At 37.0% G+C, this 22231-nt stretch overlaps 1 protein-coding gene across 3 annotated transcripts in view; it reads left to right on the forward strand.

The window, feature by feature from the left end:
* Nucleotides 1–20934, forward strand: part of LOC138323603 (uncharacterized protein CG5098-like) — a 31240-nt gene extending 10306 nt beyond the window's left edge. For 2 of the 3 annotated variants that reach the window (XM_069268319.1, XM_069268322.1), the window contains 5 exons: nt 6236–10390; nt 10924–11017; nt 11517–11566; nt 16698–16752; nt 17614–20934. In XM_069268319.1, the coding sequence (XP_069124420.1) occupies nt 6236–10390; nt 10924–11017; nt 11517–11566; nt 16698–16745 (4347 nt within the window). In that variant the 3' untranslated portion in view covers nt 16746–16752; nt 17614–20934. The remainder of the gene's footprint in view (nt 1–6235; nt 10391–10923; nt 11018–11516; nt 11567–16697; nt 16753–17613) is intronic. The other variant, XM_069268320.1, reaches the window with a different exon arrangement.
* The last annotated feature ends 1297 nt before the right edge of the window (nt 20935–22231 follow it).

A 22231-nucleotide genomic window follows, 5' to 3' on the forward strand; every position in this document is an offset into this window, starting at 1 on the left:
AAAGAACATACCCACAAATATTTCATGTTAACAGTAACGATTTTCACATTTTTTAGCTCACCTGCCCAAAGGGCAAATGAGCTGATGCTCTGGTGCAGTGTCCATCGGGCAGCCGGCATCAACTTTTTTATTTAAACAACTTCTTCTCCGAAACTTTGAGACCTAGAGTCCTGAAATTGGACTTATAGCAATGCTGGGATGAAGGGCTACCAAGTTTGTTCAAATGAATGACCTTTACCTTCATTCAAGGTCACAGGGGTAAAATAGGTGAAAATCTTTAACAGACTTCCTCTAAATAACCAAGAGGCCTAGAGACCTGAAATTGGGCCTGTGGCATGCTGGGATAAAGGGCTACCAAGTTTGTTCAAATGAATGACCTTGACTTTGATTCAAGGTCACATCGGTCAAATAGGCTGAAATATCTTGTTTAGACTTCTGCTTCATAACCAAGAGCCTAGAGATTTGATATTTGGCATGTAAGATGCTGGGATGAAGGACTACCAAGTTTGGTCAAATGAATGACCTTGACCTTGATTCAAGGTCACAGGGGTCAAATAGGCTGAAATTGGTAAGAGACTTCTTCTTAATAACCAAGAGGTCTAGAGACCTTATATTGGGCCTGTGGCATGCTGGGATAAAGGGCTACCAAGTTTGTTCAACTGAATGACCTTGACCTTCATTCAAGGTCACAGGGGTCAAATAGGCTTAAATTGTTAAAAGACTTCTTCTTAATAACCAAACAGCCTAGAGACTCATATTGGACCCGTGGCATGCTGGGATCAAGGGCTACTTAGAAAGAATATACGTACCCGGCCTAATATACCTTTCGGCCAGGTACGAATTGGTCCCTATGTGTCGTAGTGGAGCACTGCCTCCGAAAATCACTCTGGCACAGTTTTCTATACTTTTTTGTAGGTTTCCAATTATGTTATGCGTATATATGCATTAACATATTATTTTTGTCCAAAACAAACATAACTGCCATTCTTAATATCTACCGTGCCGCTCACAAGACGTCAAATTCACAATTTGTGGACTTGCCGTATAAATTCCCTTCAGAAAGACCTTCATATGTGTTATGTAAAAAATATAATGCCTCAATGAGAATTTGATATTTCATGTGGTTCAGTTTTATTGCCTAGTAGGTAAGTGATATCAAACAAGTACAATAAAATGCCTACAAACGTTTTATAATGGTTTGCATAAACATTACTTTGCTCCATTAGCAGTAATAGGCACCAATTGTAGCTCTAAAGACGACACCATTTTCCTTCTAAAAGTCTTTTGAGCAACAATATTGCAGCTAAGGGCTACCAAGTTTGTTCAAATGAATGACCTCCAACTTCATTCAAGGTCAGAGGGGTCAAATAGGCTAAAATCTTTAAATGACTTCTAAATAACCAAAAGGCATAGGAACCTGATATTGAGCCTGTGGTATGCTGGGATGAAGGACTATGAAGTTTGTTCAAATGAATGACCTTGACTTTCATTCAAGGTCATAGGGGTCAAATAGGCTAAAATCTTTTAAAAGACTTCTTCTTAATAACCAAAAGGCATAGGGACCTGATATTTGGCCTGTGGCATGCAGGGATCAAGGGCTATCAAGTTTGTTCATATGAATGACCTTGACCTTGATTCAAGGTAACAGGGTCAAATAGGTTAAACTATTCAAATGACTTTTTTTTAATAACCAAGAGGCCTAGGGACCTGATATTGGGCCTGTGACATGCTGGGATCAAGGGCTACCAAGTTTGTTCAAATGAATGACCTGAGCTTCATTCAAGGTCACAGGGGTCATATAGGCTAAAATCTTTAATTGATTTCTTCTTAATAACCAAGAGGCAAAGGGGACTCTAATGTGCTTAGGCATGATATAAATTATTATTCACTCTCCTATTTGTTAAGTATGAACCATGCATGATTACCAGGTAGCAGGTGAGCGATCTAGTTTTTTTTTTTTTTTTTGAGGAGGTTGAGGGTGTGTTGGCACTAAGCTAGAGTTCAGTACAATTGTATTGAGTGCTATCAAACATGCATGTTAGAATTGAAGGTTGTGTCTGTTAAAGTACACATAAAATGTTACAGACCCTGGTAAAAGCCAATTGTATGGGCTATGTACTTATACAGTGCATTTTCTGTAATGCTATACACACCTAATCTCTGAAATTGTACACATGTTTTGAAGGGAATGTTGTGGTACCATGTGTACATATATCTCTAAATATCTTGTACAGTGAAACACAGTATTCTATGTATTGATCTTCCTTGGAACATCGTTCGGTAGAAAATCAATTAATAAACTCAAAAAATGTCATCTTCTGACGGAAAACTGCAGATTAGTTTCCTTTCTACATTTCTGTGCTTTTAATGCTGAAATGTTGTATCTCTGATACTGTGTAGAGGATTGGGGGTGTTCGCAGTAGTCGTCTCTATCTGCAATCATTGTCTAGATTGTTTTTCACACAAGAGTTTTGATTAAGATCGATACAATAGCATCAGTTAATTGAATTTTCGATACATGTACAACCTATATATCTGTATCTCACTGATTGACGGATTGACTGTACACTATCTACTGTTTGTTTGATATTTTTAGCCCACCATCATCAGATGGTGGGCTATTCAAATCGCCCTGCGTCCGTGGTCCGTTGTCCTTTGTCCACCATCCGTCGTCCATCCGTAAACAATGCTTGTTATCACTATTTCTTAAAAACTACTGCAGGGATTTTGTTCAAACTTCACATGGAGGGTCCCCTTGGTCCATAGTTGTGCCATACAGGATTTGTGGCTGATCGGAAAAACAAGATGGCCGCCAGGCAGCCATCTTTGATTTTGGCAGTTGAAGATTGTTATCGATATTTCTTGAGAACTACTGAAGGGATTTTGTTCAAACTTCATATGGAGGGTACCCTTGGTCCCTAGCTGTGCCATACAGATTTTGAGGCTGATCAGGAAAAACAAGATGGCTTCCTAAAACATTTTCCCAAAGAAAACTTGTTCAAATGAACAAATTTCATTACACATGATTCAATTCTATTTTATTATTTTTAGTAAGACATCAATATTTATAATATATGCTCAAAGAGGGATTTCCAGCCCATCTTAAACAACATATTTAGTGCTGGTGCCAAGGTTGTCGGATGAGAGTAAAGGCCATTGGGCCTCTTGTTCATCCTAGCCTAGTTCAATGAAAAGCTATTTTTAGTCCAGTTTTGGTCTGCTCTGCTAGTGTAACTATATTGTAGCTCATAGCCTGCTATACAGTAATGTCTCTGATGACACAAGGTGACAACACGATCAAATTACACTGGGTGAAGTCTCGTTTTATACACGGTCACCTGTACATGTCTTCATTTAATATAAAAAAAAAACATTACCTGTAATCTGGATGTGTAGAAATTAAAGTCTTTGCTACTGCTCACCAGTATATACAGACATTATACATTGGATTCATTTTACCTGTTCAACTGAATGTATGTGTATTGGACAGATATGTGCACATGTTCCAGAATATCAAAAAAATAGCACATGTAATTAGAATCATTATTTAGGTTAATTATGAGTAAAAACATCTATTTTTAACTTAAGGCTAACAAGCATTCTTTTTAATTTATTTCCTAGAGGTTGCAAGTAGGTTAATTAATTAGGCGTCATGATTTGGTTACAATATAATATGTATGTGTTCACAGGAGAGTAATACAAGTACAATAAAGTATGTTTATATTACACCAAATTCATGGTTATAACATAGTAATTATTATTTCCCATCAATGTTACAATAAGATATATATATAATATGAGTGTAATGAACTTTGCTTATAACAAAGTAATTTGTTGATCCCCAAGGTTCCTCATAATTGTGTTTTACTGCACTGTTCGTTATTCTCTCCGGATCCATTATGTAACTGCAAGAAAGTTCTTAAATTTATATGGAATTACACGAAAAGATTTGTTAACAATGTGCAAAATATAAAGGTATTATCAGAGCACTAACGAGGCAGTATCTACATCCATTTGAGGTAGCTAATTGAAGTTTATTCAGAAGATATTTATTGCTCCAAGATTCAGGTTTATGATAAGATTAATACATATACATCATGCCTTATAAAACAAGATTCGTTTGGTTGTCACCAGAGTTTTGTAACATATAATAGAGGCATTTTTGTGATGTCTTTAAATCATTGATTAAAAACCCAAAATGAGCATGGTACATGTTTGTGTTTTCTATACACAATATTGGGGTGATGTAAATTTGTATCTGTGTACGTAATATATGCATATATTAAACTGGATATGGGTAGATCATCAGTGACGAGGTATCTTTAATTGTTAGATGACTAGATCATCCAGTTTAAACCTTGGTCTGGCTGCTACATTCTCTCCTCTCCTGTTACATATACACAAAAAATTTAAAAACCCAAAACAATCTGATGGTGTCATAAAAAATCTATTAAGCTTGTTTTATCTCATTTTCATATCTTTTAAATGACACAAAGCCCAGACATCCATACATAGTTATGTAATTTGTATGGCATGTAGATTGTCCTATACAAAAACATTTAAAAAAAAAAAAAAATCACTACATGGCTGCCTTTTTTGAAATTTTGCATTTGTCAAAAGTGAATTGTTGAATCCACTCAGCCTGTTTGATTCACAAATGTTTAATATTTCAGTCGTTGCTGGCATATCATATAAACTGCTATATGTACATTTGCTATTTATATTCAAAATCATCTGTGCAGACAGGTAATCTTTAATGCACTGGAGTTTTGATGATGATGATGACATAAGGTTGCTTGAAATCTAAAGGGAATCAGTGTGTAATCTGCATTGATCCCAGGAAATAATACTGTCATTTAATTAAAATTTTCTATAGATCAGTTGTGTGTAGGAACTCTGTGGTATTGAATGTGTGATCACAGGTCTGAATCACCGACACTGTACAGGACTGACATAAACGATGACACATCTTCTGTTTGTATAATGATGCTGTTGAGTAATTCTGATGAAATGGAGGAACAGAATGCTTTTCTGATTACACTGCCATGGTGGTCGAGTGGTTAAGGTGTCGTTCGGGTTAATTTTATATGACAGGGTTTCATCAAACACATGTTTTCTGTGTCATTCATGTAAATTAATTGCTTTAGAGGATTGGTTTGGTTTGATCAGTTTAGAGTCCTATTAACAGCCAAGGTCGTTTAAGGATGTACATTATACCAGGTTTAGATGTTGCAAAAAGCTGGAGTACAAGGAGAAAAAACCACCAACCAGTGGTCAGTACTTAGCCACTGCCCCACATGGGATTTGAACTCACGATCCAAAGGTGGAGGGCTTGTGGTAAATTAGACACATATGAACCACTTGGCCACTGTAGTTCCACTTTAGAGGACTGTCCAGTGGACTTGGTCATGAAATGAAGAACAAACAATGAGCATTTTGATTTGAAAAAATGTCAGTGAAATAGTGGGTTTTTGTTGTGAAAGGAAGTATACCTCAACATACTGTAGTACTAGTTTATTGTGATAAAAAGACCTACCGTAGATCTCCCAGAATTTACAATTGGACTGCCAAAATAGTCTCCGTGATCCTCATAGAAAATGCTGGGGAAAACCCTGTGAATTTTATACATATACCTTTTCCTCTTTTAAGTTGTAAGGTCAACACATTATGTAGCTGAGCATGTGCAAGGTGCTGACATACCTTTCGTTGTTAGTTTTTCTCCAGGTACTCCAGATGTACTTAAGTTTTGACCAAAAACAACAAGCATATCTATGAATGACTAGAGATATGCAGCATGCAAGACACAAACAATCTGCCTATATCTCGATTGATCTATAGTAGAATATATTTATAATGAACTTGCATATAAAGAATTCATGGTTATAACAAAGTACTTTTCGTTCCACAACAAGGCTTGTAATGTTTGTATAGTGAGCTGTGCTTATTACTAAATAATTTTGGTTGGCCTCAGAAGTTCGTTATACCCATGTTTTACTGAGGATACTGAATACTGTACACATACTTATTTTAAATTTTAGAGCAAATGTGAAAACCTGTAGATTATGATATAAGTGTGGAAAAATTCACACAATTTGGTGGTTCAATACTGGAAATTCCCTTTCGCAAAATTTAGCGCTGTGCATGAATTAGTGCTAAATGTATTAGTTTGAAAATGTGCTATATTTAGCTAAAATAAGATTTAAAAATAATTTAAATTAACTTTTGTATTTTTCAGCCAACAATACCGCAACAGAACATGGCCAACTACCAGAACCAAGGGAGTGGAAACTATGACAACCGAGGTCAGAGGGTGCCTAGCATGCATGGACAGTACTCTGATGGCATGTATGGCCGGGGACACAACCAGTCATCACAACACTACATGGCACACCAGTCATATGGTGGAATGCAGGGATCTGGGTCTGTTGGCCAGGGACCTTATGGCCCTGGTCAGTATGGTCAAATGCCCAGCGGATACGGACCTATGACGGGTGGCCGTAACTACGGGTCTGGCAGTATGTCACACTCGGGGCGTCAACAGCAACAGCAGCAGCAGCAGAATCATCAACAAGCACAGCCACAGCAACAAGGTAGCCATGTTCCATCCCATATGATGCACGGTGGGGGACAGGTACAAAGTCCACAGGATGTGGCTAATTCCATCCTTCAAATGACGGCAGCCTATCAACCTAATCAGACAGTACAAGTTCCATTGTCTAAAAACCGCCATGCACCATACCATGTGCCGAACTCCCCTCACTATGTCATGCCTAGCCAGGGAAGCAGTCCAACTCACCAACAACAACAGCAACAGCAGCAGCAGCTTCAGGGGCCACAAGGGGGGCATCAGTTCATGTACCCAAGTTCCTCCCCTCATCATTCTCACCCCTCCAGGACCTCACCCATCAGTCCTAGTCCTGGCTTTATTCACAGCCCTGCCTCTCATCACAGCAACCAAAGTCTGCCTAACTCAAGTCCGCGTTCCATACAGAGTCCAACTCAGCACCCGGGGAGTACAGGTGGTAGTGTTAAGTCTCCAGTACCTCCCCCATCTCCCATTGGGAGCCTCAAGTCACCATGTGCCATGCAGTCTCCTATGAATGCTGGACAGAGCATATGTTCTCCTACGCCAGTGAACCAACAACTGCATGTTTCTGTGTCAACTCAAAATATAATGCCAGCTTATACGGGTCAGTCACCAACACAACAGAAGAACATTGGTTGTTATTCTCCCAAAACAAACCCTATAAGCCCCCCAGCTAGTCAGATCAGCTCACCTTTCACTCCACTGTCTAAATCGTCAGTCCAAAGTCCACCTCAGCAGGATCCCTACACAAGCCCTCACCCAACAAGGGAGTATGTAAGCGACGGCTCCCAGGATCCGAGAGACCAAGCCTCATCCTCGGGAGGGGCTAACCCTCTGTTGTCATTGCAGAAACTGTGCATGCTACCCGAAAAACAAGTTATTGACCCCAAAAGTGTAGTTAATGATGCATGTCTTCCTTCACCACAATCACGTGACAACTCAAAAAACTTGGATGCCAATGCTGACTCACAGGGTTCAGGAGGTCAAGGTAGTTCCCAAAGTGAGAGTAGGTGTGGGTCAGCATTGGGGTCAAGTCAGTCCAGTCAGTGTGCTGACGGCAGACATTGTGACGAAGAAAAGTCTGCTGCTGGGGCAACTGGCGAAGCTAAACCTCCACCGTGTGATAATGCAGGTCTGTGTTCAGGAGACGCGACATCTTCAAAAGACGACAAACCAGCAGCCAAAGATGATGACAAAGAGAGCTTTCATTCTTCTGATCCTATTGATGAACGAAATAATTCCCCTCCACCACTTATAGACAATTCTGATATGATAGGTAAGCCCGAGTGTTCAGAAGAAGGAGATATGAAAATTGATAGTAAATTAAAAAATGTGACTTGTCAGCAGGCGATTGTGAATGGTAGCATTCAGGCGGATTTTACATCACCGTGTATCTCACAGAAAAGTGCCCTGACTGATGAAGTTCTCGAGGAGATGAAAAATCAGGATATTGGCGAGCACTTGCTAAAACATAGACGTTCACCAAACAGTGTCCTTAGCAAAGCTCGATCACTCAACTGTGATGTTAAGTTGGTCTATTCCGACGATTGTGTTCTAAACGGTGATGATCAAATTATGGACAAATTGAAACTTCCCAGTCTAACAAAAAACAAGTTAAACAGCCAAACTAACGATACCGAAGAAGATTTGTGCATTAACGTAGAGAAATGTGGTCGCATCTGTGATAAACTAGATACAAGTGAGAATGCTAGTGTTGAGTCAGCTAAGCCATCATCTGCGCCGACCTCTCCTGTTGTTTCTTCTGAAATGGAAATAAAACAGGAAAATGTTGATAAAAGTGACACAAATACTCCTGAACAAAACGCTGAGGATGTCGAGGATTCAAAATCTGATGTCATCTCCCCAACTGAGAATGGTGTTACAGTGAATAAAGACAAAAGCGAAACTCTGTCCAAAAACAAAGTAAATTCCAAGAGAACACAACCAGAACGGACAATGTCGCTGCGAGAAGTGCCCGCTCGTCTGGCCAACAACGCAGCCTACTACAACAACTACAGTGATTCGGACAGCAACGACGATGGAATACTAATGGTAAGGAAGGATACAAAAGCAACGTACAGTAAGTTGGCAAGAAATAGTTTAATGAACGGGATTCAGACTCCAGATATTCTATCATCGGAGAAGAGCTCTGATGAGGACAATGAGGACTGTAAGATGGAACCAGATTATGTTGACGGTGTAAACGACACAAAAACTGACCCTGAACCGTGGACGTGCATCGATCTATCTAATGATGACACGGATGTGGTGGCCAAAGACAGTTTGTTAAAATCTCGATCAACGGACAAAATATCACAAAATCTGGGTAATAGTGTAAATAAACGAAAGGAAAGTATATGTAAAAAGGCGCGCAAAGACAAATCACGCAAGTTAATGGAGGACTACGTTGATATGGCTTCAGAAGAGGATGATGATGAAGTTTCAAATTTAGAAAATGTAAAAAAAAACATTGATGCAATATCAGTGAAAAATAAAACAAAAAAGGGACAAAGTGGTAAAAACAATCCAACACATGTAGAAAGTACTAGTTCTGAAACATCCAAAAGGAAAAGAAGGCCTCGCATGTCGCCTCTAAAGTACGCAGGAGACATGTACTATGGTGGGGACTACATTCTTGATTCGGATGAGGAAAGAGAAATAGAGGTCAAGAGTAAAAGGACGAGGAAGCCAAGTGGAAACCCTCCAGAAAAAAGTAAACCTCTTGTCAAGTCGGTTGTGGTGTTAGATTCTGGTGAGGAATCGTCAGAGGACTCCGACAAAAAGATTACACCATTAAATGTTGATTGTAAAAAGGAATCTACCGCTGATTCGCACTCATCATCACACGTGGTATCCTCAATATCTTCATTCCCCTCTGGAGCCTCGTCTAACCCTCGTGATACCCCAGTGATCAAAATCGAAAAAATCACAGAAAATAATCAAGCTAGTGATAGTAAACCAGACTCAAGTGCTAAAAAGGAAAGTCAAAAAGCAAGCTGTAGTGTCAAAAAAGAGAATTCTGACGGGCTTTCAAATAAACCTTCCACGACAAAAAAGAAATGTAGGAGGCCCCAGGGATCCAAGAGTAGTAAGGGAAAACTTAAGAAATTAGAAAAATCCAAATCTAGGGGAGGATTCCAAAATGACGAAGACATTGAGGATATCCAACTTAAGAGAACGTTAGCCTTAATGAAAAAGAAACATAAGAAAAAGCCACCAGCACAGAGAGAAAGCACAGTTGGTCCTTTTATTCGGTTGGAAGGAAATGTAGAAACCCCTACAAAGTGTTCAGTCGTTAACCAGCTAGAAAGTGATATACAAGTGGACTCTAAATCGAGCAAGCATAAGAAACGTTCAGCATCCGTGGCTGTATCAACAGTACATATATCACGGCTGCCGACGGAGAAGTCCGTTATGGTTCCTGGCAGTTCAGTGATAGACGAGTCAACATGGGTTTGTGCTTTGTGTAAAAAACATAGTAGTTATAAATTTCTTGGAGATTTGTTTGGGCCGTATTACACTGAAGGCAATCTGCCATTGCCAAAGGTGCAAGAAGCTCCTCAACAGGATTCTAGTAGTAGTGGGACTAAGTCTAAAAAACGCAAGTCGTCAGACGACAATACACTCTGTGATGGTGCTGACAAATCAAAGAGGTCAAAGTTCAAGAAGTCAGACCCTAGTACCTCGAGGGTTCCTAGGGAAGTATGGGTACATGAGGATTGTCTTGCTTGGGCTGACGGGGTATTACTTATAGGACAGAAGGTATACGGCTTAGAGGAGGCTACAAGGATAGCATCGTCTATGGTAAGTAGACAGAAGAGAATGAAATAGACCTACTGACAGGCACTTCTGTTCTCTAGACTTCCCACATAATTACTGTACAGAATGGAGATAAAATTTCCTAAAAACATGTATTCTGTAAAACAACTTTCTTTCGTGTGCACTTTTGCAATCCAAATATATTTGCGAAAGTTCATCTCACATGAATTAAACATAATTTCTACATCATCAATATTGATAGGAATTAGCATTCAATTTTGAAATTTGCAAATGTATTCTTCACGAAATTGTTTTGAAATTGAAATTGTGAAATTTAGTAGCTGCAAATTGAATAACAGTGTATATAGATAATTCAATTCCTCAATAAGCACTTATCCCACTTTCTGTGAAACGCAAATGATTTATAGAAAGGTTAATTCTCAATACGACCCTGCTAAGTATCCCTTATCCCAGTATATAGATAGCTAATCATTACAAGTTTAAATGAAAAATGTTGAATGTTGAATGAAAATAGTTCATGTCCTTTGTGTTGAGAGATGTTGTTTTTCCATCGACAGGTGTGTTCTGTATGTAAGGAATCTGGTGCTATGGTGGGGTGTTTACACAAAGGCTGCTCACAAAAATACCACTTTTACTGTGCTATTGAAACAGGTAAGTTCCTTAGCGGTATTGGCCATTTACAACTTGTTACAGTCAAACCCACTGTAAATATCAACTTTGTAGAAAAGACTCCTGTCGATAAAGGACATCTGTCTATTAAGGACACCTGTCTATAAAGGACAGACTCATTAACCCCATTTGGTGCAGTTTACTATATAATTGACATTTGTATAAAGGACACTTGTCTATACAGGACATGCTATGTCACATTGGTGTACGTATACTTTATAGACAGGTTTTACTGTAAATGTATGACTGCTTATTTAGTAGATAAAATACTACAGTACTCTTTATGTACCAAACTCCGGTGAACCAGGGAAATTATATCACTGTAAGCATAGTTTATTGTTAAATAGTATTTCCTTATGTAATTAAATTGGATGTTTGAAATCAGAAAAAAAAAAATCATGCCCCCATATGTCCCCTAATGTCTGTACATAGTTGATTTATATTAATTTATTACAAAACTTTTTTTTTATTTTTTGAACAGGGTGTAGTTTAGAGGAAGAGAATTTCTCACTATGGTGTCCAAAACACAAGGTAAGTAACACCAAGTATATTATGTATAAACAGAAACATAGCACCTAGTATACAGAAATATACAGAGCTTGTTGCCTGCTTGGCCTGAAAACTAGATTATTTTTCGTAAAAGTATAAACGTTTTTCTTGCTTTTGAAACATGTATAATCCAAATTCATTGGCAGATCAATTAAGGCTATAGAGTGTGACTAATAATGTATATTGAGGAAAAGGAAACATAAGCTAGAATACATGTATCTATAAATGCTTCAGCTTGCTACTTTCCTCTAATTTACCTCAACACCTGATAATAGATAAATTGCTATAAGTCTTTTGTTACAAACCAAATGCGATAATCAGATCTATACCTTTATGGCACTTTACATTATCTCAAAAGTGGTTAAACAAATACATGTATAGAAAAAGTAAAACTCTTTTATCCTAAGAGGTGGAAAACATCCCTTCCAATTTTACCACATGGGGCAAGAATAAAACCCTTACATTTCAACACATGACAAAAATAAAACCCTCCCAGTCTTACCACATATGACAAATATGAACCCTTTCCAATTTTACCACATGACAAAAAGAAACCCCTTTCAATCATACCAGATGACAAAAATAAAACCCTTTCAATCTTACCACATGACAAAAATAAATCCTTTCCAATCTTACCACATGACAAAAATGAAACCCTTCCAATCTTACCACACATGACAAAAATAAAAATCTTACCACATGACAAAAATAAAACCCTTTCAATCTTGCCACATATGACTAAAAGAAACCCCTTTCAATCTTGCCACATATGACAAAAAGAAACCCCTTTCAATCTTACCACATATGACAAAAATGAAACCCTTCCAATCTTACCACACATGACAAAAATAAATCCTTTCCAATCTTACCACATGACAAAAAAAAACCCTTTCAATCTTACCACATATGACAAAAATAAATCCTTTCCAATCTTACACATGACAAAAATAAATTCTTCAATCTTGCCACATATGACTAAAAAAAAACCCCTTTCAATCTTGCCACATGACAAAAAGAAACCCTTTCAATCTTACCACATATGACAAAAATGAAACCCTTCCAATCTTACCACATATGACAAAAATGAAACCCTTCCAATCTTACCACATATGACAAAAATGAAACCCTTCCAATCTTACCATATATGACAAAAATAAATCCTTTCCAATCTTACCATATGAAAAAATAAAACCCTTTCAATCTTACCACATGACAAAACTAAACCCTTTCAATCTTGCCACATATGACAAAAAGAAACCCCTTTCAATCTTGCCACATATAACAAAAATGAAACCCCTTTCAATCTAAGTACATATGAAAAAAAGAAAACCCTTTCAATCTAAGTACATATGACAAAATTGAAACCATTTCAATCTTGCCACATATGACAAAAAACAAAACCCTTTCAATCTAAGTATATATGACAAAATTGAAACCCTTTCAATCTTGCCACATATGACAAAAAGAAACCCCTTTCAATCTTGCCACATATGACAAAAAGAAACCCCTTTCAATCGAAGTACATATGACAAAATTGAAACCCTTTCAATCTAAGCACATATGACAAAAATAAAACTTTCAATTTAACCACATGTGACAAAAATATAACCCTTTTAATCCAAAATAAGCATATGTAGCAAAAATAAAACCCTTCTAAAAACTATATAGATAGATAAAGCATATACATAGAGAAAATGAAATCCCTGCAAACTATACAGAGAATATGATAGATAGAGCTATGAGAAAAGTAAATGTAGACCGTCAGGAGATAGGGATGCTTGTTAACCCACACTGTAAAGCGATTATTGATTGTGTGCTTTGGCACGCTGCATGGGGACATTGATTTTTGGTGGTTAATTGAAGAGCTTTGGCATGAGATCACTTGAGATAAGAATATTTGAAATTTCATGCGTCAAAAGAAATGTAAACATCAGAAAATATACTTGTTAATTGCATTTTGCGTAGATTTGATGGCTTAATTAACATGTGCCGTGATGCTGAAATAGCACTATGACTATTCAATGTCCGAATATGAAATGTGAGAATTTACTTCATGAGCAGTGTTTTGATGAATTACCAATTATCGGTTTTATTAAATGCATGTGTTTTACTTGCATCATGGAGAAAAAAAATACCAGGAATAATAATCTGTTATTAATAGAACTTATGAAGTAAAACTGTGCCAGTAGCCGCTCTGATTTAAACCGTTATATTTCCATTCATTGATTTGTTGGGTACTTGACAGAGACTGTAATTACTAAGTAGTTAAGATGCCCTGACATTAATAATTACCCCAACCCCCTACCTCTGGGTTTTAAGTTTGAATCCCATCTGGGGCAGATGCTTGATTTGACCACAGGTGGGTGGATGATCTCCTGGTACTCTGGCTTCCTCCACCTCCTGGCGACCTTAAATGACCTTGACTGTTAATAGGACATTATACCAAACATACCTCAGTGTTTTTCCTGGGTATTTTGGGAAATTGCCACCTGATGAATATTGGGAAATTTTGTGCGATAAAAGTGGGAAATGAAAAATTGAAACAGTGTTTATGGAAATTCTGGAAAAGGTAAAAATAGACAATTATGCTTCTCTAAGAATCAAGTGTAAGAATGGATAATAAAATATGATTTCTGGAATTTTTTAGTTTCGTCACACAAAATATGCGTCAACTCACTGATTTGGGAAATTTAGACATAGATTTGGGGAAAAATAACAAGAAATACAATTGGGAATGGGGCCTCATTTGGCCCTAAATATATAGGCAGGAAAAACACTGTACCTACCAACTAAACATCAGATCTCCCATTCCCCATCTACCAACTAAACATCAGATCTCCCATTCCCCATCTACCAACTAAACATCAGATCTCCCATTCCCCATCTACCAACTAAACATCAGATCTCCCATTCCCCATCTACCAACTAAACATCAGATCTCCCATTCCCCATCTACCAACTAAACATCAGATCTCCCATTCCCCATACCAACTAAACATCAGATCTCCCATTCCCCATCTACCAACTAAACATCAGATCTCCCATTCCCCATCTACCAACTAAACATCAGATCTCCCATTCCCCATGTACCAACTAAACATCAGATCTCCCATTCCCCATCTACCAACTAAACATCAGATCTCCCATTCCCCATGTACCAACTAAACATCAGATCTCCCATTCCCCATCTACCAACTAAACATCAGATCTCCCATTCCCCATGTACCAACTAAACATCAGATCTCCCATTCCCATACCAACTAAACATCAGATCTCCATTCCCATGTACCAACTAAACATCAGATCTCCCATTTCCCATCTACCAACTAAACATCAGATCTCCCATTCCCATGTACCAACTAAACATCAGATCTCCCATTCCCATCTACCAACTAAACATCAGATCTCCCATTCCCCCATCTACCAACTAAACATCAGATCTCCCATTCCCCATCAACCAACTAAACATCAGATCTCCCATTCACCAACTAAACATCAGATCTCCCATTCCCCATCTACCAACTAAACATCAGATCTCCCATTCCCCATGTACCAACTAAACATCAGATCTCCCATTCCCCATCTACCAACTAAACATCAGATCTCCCATTCCCCATGTACCAACTAAACATCAGATCTCCCATTCCCACTGTTCCCATTACCAACTAAACATCAGATCTCCCATTCCCCATCTACCACTAACATCAGATCTCCATACACTAACATCAGATCTCCCATTCCCATTACCAACTAAACATCAATCTCCCATTCCCCATGTACCAACTAAACATCAGATCTCCCATTCCCCATACCAACTAAACATCAGATCTCCCATTCCCATGTACCAACTAAACATCAGATCTCCCATTCCCCCTGTACCAACTAAACATCAGATCTCCCATTCCCCATCTACCAACTAAACATCAGATCTCCCATTCCCCATCAACCAACTAAACATCAGATCTCCCATTCACCAACTAAACATCAGATCTCCCATTCACCAACTAAACATCAGATCTCCCATTCCCCATGTACCAACTAAACATCAGATCTCCCATTCCCCATGTACCAACTAAACATCAGATCTCCCATTCCCCATCTACCAACTAAACATCAGATCTCCCATTCCCCATCTACCAACTAAACATCAGATCTCCCATTCCCCATCTACCAACTAAACATCAGATCTCCCATTCCCCATCTACCAACTAAACATCAGATCTCCCATTCCCCATCTACCAACTAAACATCAGATCTCCATCCCACTCCACTAACATCAGATCTCCCATCCCATCTACCAACTAAACATCAGATCTCCCATTCCCATGTACCAACTAAACATCAGATCTCCCATTCCCCATGTACCAACTAAACATCAGATCTCCCATTCCCCATACCAACTAAACATCAGATCTCCCATTCCCCATGTACCAACTAAACATCAGATCTCCCATTCCCATTACCAACTAAACATCAGATCTCCCATTCCCCATCTACCAACTAAACATCAGATCTCCCATTCCCCATCTACCAACTAAACATCAGATCTCCCATTCCCCATCTACCAACTAAACATCAGATCTCCCATTCCCCATCTACCAACTAAACATCAGATCTCCCATTCCCCATGTAACTTATGTGTATTTGTGGAATGATTTTATATGAAAACATGTGGTAGGCAAGTGTTAGAATATCGGGACATATCAGTGTGGACCCTGTCTTTAAATACTAGGGTTATATGTTACTTATCAAAATATGTTTTATTTCCCCAGAAAATTTTTTGATCATCAATTTCGAAAAAAAAAAATTAAATTAAAAAAAAATTACTGGGTAGTGCATTGATGAATTAAGACAACAATATAATTTATAATTGCTAAATTAAATCCATATAGAAATGAATCATGCCAATACTTAGGTTTACAAGTTTTCTTAACATTTTAAGGTGTTACTTATAGTTGTGGTTGACATAGCAGCTAGTAAATGGACATCTTTGCATGACATGAGAATGTACCAAGAGTTCCCAATTGTTTACAAAGACATGTACTTTTATATACCAATGTGTAATAGCATCACTAGCATGATGATTATACAAATGTGCTCTTTTTGCCTTCAGGTGAAGAAGAAATATAAGGCTGCAGATTCTTCCATGTCCAAGACATGACACTTTGGTAACTGCTTACGTCCATGTTTCTGTCAAACATGACATTTGTTTAAAGATGCTCCACCGCCGACAGAGCATAAATGATATTCATCATTTGAACAATAATTGGTGTGTTATCGTGTATATGTATTTCTAATTTACCAAAAAAATAATATGATATAATTTATTTTGCCTTTGGTGCATGCGCAATCAGTACATCATTCCATATAGGAAATAATGCCATGGAATTTGTTTGGGATGCAATTAATTATTTTGATATTTTTAACTTGAAGTAGAATTAAAAGCTCATTTTTTTCAACGGTGGTAATGGTGTGAAGTAAGTAACTTTTGTAAGTGAAGAGAAATGCTAAATTGTCTGCTCCTGTTTTTGATAGTGAAAAAATACCATTTGTCAGCAGTGGAGCATCTTTAACGTGTGTATAAAATGTGACGGTGTAATCATGAACTTTTATGACTCATGATAAATACAGAACTAATAAGAAATCAGAAATGACACCTCGTTTTCTAGACTAAATTTATACAGCACTTATGCTTGCCTCTAATGATTCTGCTTTTGCGGCTTACTGAATAAATCTTTCATAAAAGAATGCTTTAGATTGCTTGATGATTCATATAACATCCTGAAATTTTCCTTATGAGATTGTTCCTGCATAAGCCTTATTTGTGCATGTAAAGTTTCATATAGCATTTCCAATTTTGAAAATTACGATCTTATTGAAAGGGCCTCATTTCAGGTAATGTTAATGTTAGACTTAATTTAATTTCTGAAGTCACTTGTAAAGAGAAAATAGACATCTCTTTCTTTGATAAAGTACATTGCTCACTCAGAATGAAAGTAAAATAACATTTAAATGGCTTATTTTTGTAGGCTCATTAGTTGCCAGTGTGAAACCAAAAACTTGCCGATGGACTTCCTGCCATGCAGACTACATTGGGTATGTTTGGCCCTAGAGTGGCGTGAGAAGATCCAGATTTGGCGTGTCCAGCCAAATAAGGGCTCAAAAAGTTACCAAATCAGTTGTGTCTGCCCACAGAGAGGCACAATAAGTAATCAAATTGGGTGTGTCCAGCCACAGAAGGACACAAGAAGATGCCTGATGGCGGACCAGAACAGACCAGGGTCAATATTGCTGACCACAAAGCAGAAACAGAAAGAAAGCAATATCCAAGCGTAGGTGATATGTATTGGAAAAAAGGGACAGTAATTTGATCTGGCTTTGGATAAGACGTTACAGTGAAGGTTGTAGATATTAGTTTGAAAGGTTTTCTTGGAGATTATCTCAAAAATGTCTAATTTTTAAAGGGTGAAAACTTGTACTGTCTCATCCAAATGTTAAGTTTTCCACTCTTTTTTACCTATTTTTATAGAAAAAAAATTCCTTGATAAAGCTTAACAATACAGGTCAACTAGCAAATTTTGAAGAAAAAAAAATAAAATAAAAATAGAATTTTTGATTGTAATCAAACTGCTTTAACATACTAACTATACAATATCTTGATTTCATTTATGACGATTGTTGACAGGGATTCAATAACTAAATATGTCAAGAACTTGTCATGTAGACTCTTCAAAAATACATTGTATATGTCCAAATAAGAAAAAGCCGATGAAACCTGTGGAAAGAAACTAGATGTTAAAAGATAGGTGTTTTATGTTGGAAATGTTAAAGTTTGTATGGATGGATTTACAGCTGATAGTAAGACAGTTATGTCCCCTTGTTTGTTTTTCTGAGATTTGAATTTGTCCCGTTGTGGAGTCAGTTTTGGCATCTTGAATGTCTCAATGAAGAAGAAAAATTATTAATGACTTGTATTTTCAAGAATCTAGTCAAACTTAGTGTTGAAGGATTTTTTTTCACATACAAGTTCAGTGGAAGATTTTCTTTATTTGGAAATTTAGCAGAATATAAAGAGTTTTGAATGAAGTGCTACCAATCTAAATGGAATACATAGTTAATGTGGCGATATATTTATTGGTGACAACACCCTTAATACTGCTCTGGACATTTTTTCTTTATATTAGTTCCTGACTTGTAGTTTGGCCCTAAATGACCTTAGTTGTCGATGGGCCGTAAAACTCAAACAAACAAACAAACAAAACATTTCTTCAGAAGTCATTATATTTTAAAGAAGTGATGCATGCTTGATTGTTTATTTACTGAAATACTATAATCAAGGTACAGAAATATATCAATCCAAAACGGCTTCTAAATTTTAAAATGGGAATATTAAAACAATATTAATAATTTTGTACTGTCTCAAAAGTTACTAGCTTACTGTTAATACAACACTTATCATCACCTCCTGGACAACTTCAATGAAATGTTAATTTTCTTAACGAGGGTCATATTATGTTTCTCACCGTCTTCCTAATTACCGCTCATTAGTTGACTATCACTGTGCCAGACAGAAAAAAGCGAAATGAAATCTACACTATTAACATAGATTACACAGGAATCTTGCATTTGTTTGGTGTTGTTATCACATCTTAGGCCACCGATAAATATTTTCCTATAAAATTATTGTTTTAAAGAAACTTTTCATTTTTGTTTCAGAAAGGTAGTGAGCCTTTAAATTTACTCTCCAAATTAATATCATCACCTAATTTATGTGTTCCATTCAGATTGCCAGGTGTTATTTAACAGGTTTCAGTATTTAAAACTTTTTATCCTTAATCATTGATGCATGTACTTAAATGTTTCTAGAAAACCAAAGTGAATTTTCCATGGTGGAAAGGTTTCGGTCCTTTGACAGTATTTTAATCCATTGTCCAAATAAGAAAGCTTGTATTGAATTTTTATCATCTTATGGCAATTAATGCTGTTTAAACAACAGTTTTGTATCGAGGAAATCATTTTGTTGTTGTTGATTCTATAACATTTTAAGTTAAAGTCAAATAAGGAAGTAGATATTGTGAACAGTTTCCTTGTTTAATGGCATTTAAGTACCGACACTTTTATATTGTAATTCAGTATAAAATGTTATTTCTTTTTCTTTATGAATCTCAAGAATAAGTGTTGCTACAACCAATAAGTTTTATTTGAGGAAGAAATTCTGTTCAGTAGTCAGTGTTCTTTGATTTATTGGGTTTCTCTTTTTCTTAAAAAGAATTCAGGTGGATTGAATTCACTTGATTAAGTAGACTAACTTTTTTTGCTGTTGATTGAAGGGAGATAACTTCTTCAGAGTTTTGGTATTTGAGCTGTAGTAGATTGTGAGCAGGTGATTGTAGAACATTTTAATGTTAATGAACGTTGTTGTTTCATTATGTAAGTTTTATTGTTCCCATCACATTTGTTCTGTGCAGTAGAGTAAGTAATGCTGTATAAACTTGAGTAATGTGCTCCCTGAAAACGAAGATGAATGTGGCACAATATTGAACAGAAGATTTTTAATCGATAAAGAGATAGTATGATAAAACTTGACATAACAGGGCTCAATTTATGTTCCGCATTTTAAGAAAATTACCTAGTAAGACTTTATCCTAAACTCCTGTACCAGGTAACACTTTCCTATGGGAAATTTATTAATTTGCGAACTCTTTAAAGTTGAGGAATGTTGATGAAGCAGGGGCAAGAATGATTATATGCCAAAATTTATTATAGCTTATATTAATGTGAAATAAGGTTGACCACATTTAGCTGGTAATAAGCAGAAAAGTGTTTATTTAAGATTTACTGCATAAGTATATTATGAAATATTTTTTCACAGTTTTCAGTTATCATAATCTTCATATTTACAACATACTTGGTAAACAAATAAAGGTAGAAAGTTTCAGGAAAATAGAGAATTCAACCATAGTTGTTGAATTAGATTAACATTTTGCAACGCATTTTAGAATATATTTTTCCTCATATACTGATAAGCCTGCCTCAGTCCCTTGGGGTTCGTATCATGCTCACCCTGCTTTCAAGTCCATACTTATATGTATACCATGCTGTAGATTGGAGAATATGCATGCCAACTATATTTTTTTGATTCTCTGATAAATAGAATTCGTCATGGCTATGAGCTTTACGCAACATCAGAAATATTTCCATTATATGGTGAAAGTGCTGAAAAACAGAATGTGAGGTATTGATCGTAAGTTGTTCATGTCAATTTAAGACGGATGTCTTACAAACTTTGTACAGTTTTCCTTTTTTATGAAAATAAAAAGAGAAATAAAATTATTTCATTACAAAGATTATTTTTTTGTGTTTATCTGTTGTGTTCAGTTTTCTTTTTCAAAGAAAATTGTTGGGTTTTTTTTACTGCAGAGAAAACAACCAATACAAACAATACGGTTTTCCACCTAATGGGAGTTTTTTTAGGCCTCTATTTCAATGACCTCAAATGAAATGCAGAGTAAAAATATAAATCAAGTTGAATACGGTATTTTAATTTGTGTGTCCCCTACAATATAAAGGCTACGTGTACATGTTGTATGGCTCAGCTTCCAGAAGAAGAAAAAAACAACTCTGCAATGACACCTTTTTGTGCAAAGGACCTCGGATATCTTTAGTTGATAATGCTTGTAAGGAATTATTATCAAGGTTTGAAGGTTAGTTCATTAAATTGCCCTTTGGGTGAGCAAACTTCAACTTTATGGACACCTTCCCTAGTTAAATTCCGTTCTTTATTGGTATTTGAGGTTGTTTACAATGTATGAAAGTCAAAAGTCAAAGTCACTTATACTAAAAAAAATCTATCCTTTTGGTAGACATACTCAAACACCATGGACGCCTTTCTTGCTTGAGATTGGAAAAGGTCACTGTTCACTTCTTGGAAATGGCGGTGCATTACTAGTAACGGAAGTCTAATCTCACAGTAAGACTACGTATTGTGAGTTTAAGCTGGCTGTCAATAAAACAATGACTGAACTTGTAGAGCAGTGTAGATTCACAGCGGTATAATTAGGTGACCAGGGGTTCCCTGTGCAATTACCGTTGTGTCACTTACAGTCGGCTGTTATCAAAAACATTGACAAATACAGAAATGAAGGATAATGTGCCAAGCGACTGCTGGGTCGTATCTATCAGGTTAATTGTTTCCTTGAAATTGATAACAATTGATTTGTGTCTTGACTTTTGTACTCTTATCCACAATGCTAGTTTTCCATTGTGGCACATTGTCCTGTTTACTCTCGATACTTTAATACTTTTCTGCCTGACATAATCTTTCCCACACGTTACCCTGTATATTGGATGACATCGTTTGGTTCCCTTTTGCACTCTTGCGGAACGTACCGTAGGTATGCCAATGGGCAATAGTTTTTAGCTCACCTGGCCCGAAGGGCCGGTGAGCTTATGTCATGGCGCGGCGTCCGTCGTCCGTCGTCCGTCCGTCGTCCGTCTGTCCGTCAACATTTCCTTTAAATCGCTACTCGTCATAGAGTTCTGCATGGATTGTAACCAAATTTGGCCACAAGCATCCTTGGGGGAGGGGGAACAGAACTTGTATAAATTTTGGCTCTGACCCCCCGGGGGCATGAGGGGCGGGGCCCA

Source organism: Argopecten irradians, chromosome 5 (genome assembly GCF_041381155.1).
Source record: "Argopecten irradians isolate NY chromosome 5, Ai_NY, whole genome shotgun sequence".
Taxonomy (NCBI): Eukaryota; Metazoa; Mollusca; class Bivalvia; order Pectinida; family Pectinidae; genus Argopecten; species Argopecten irradians.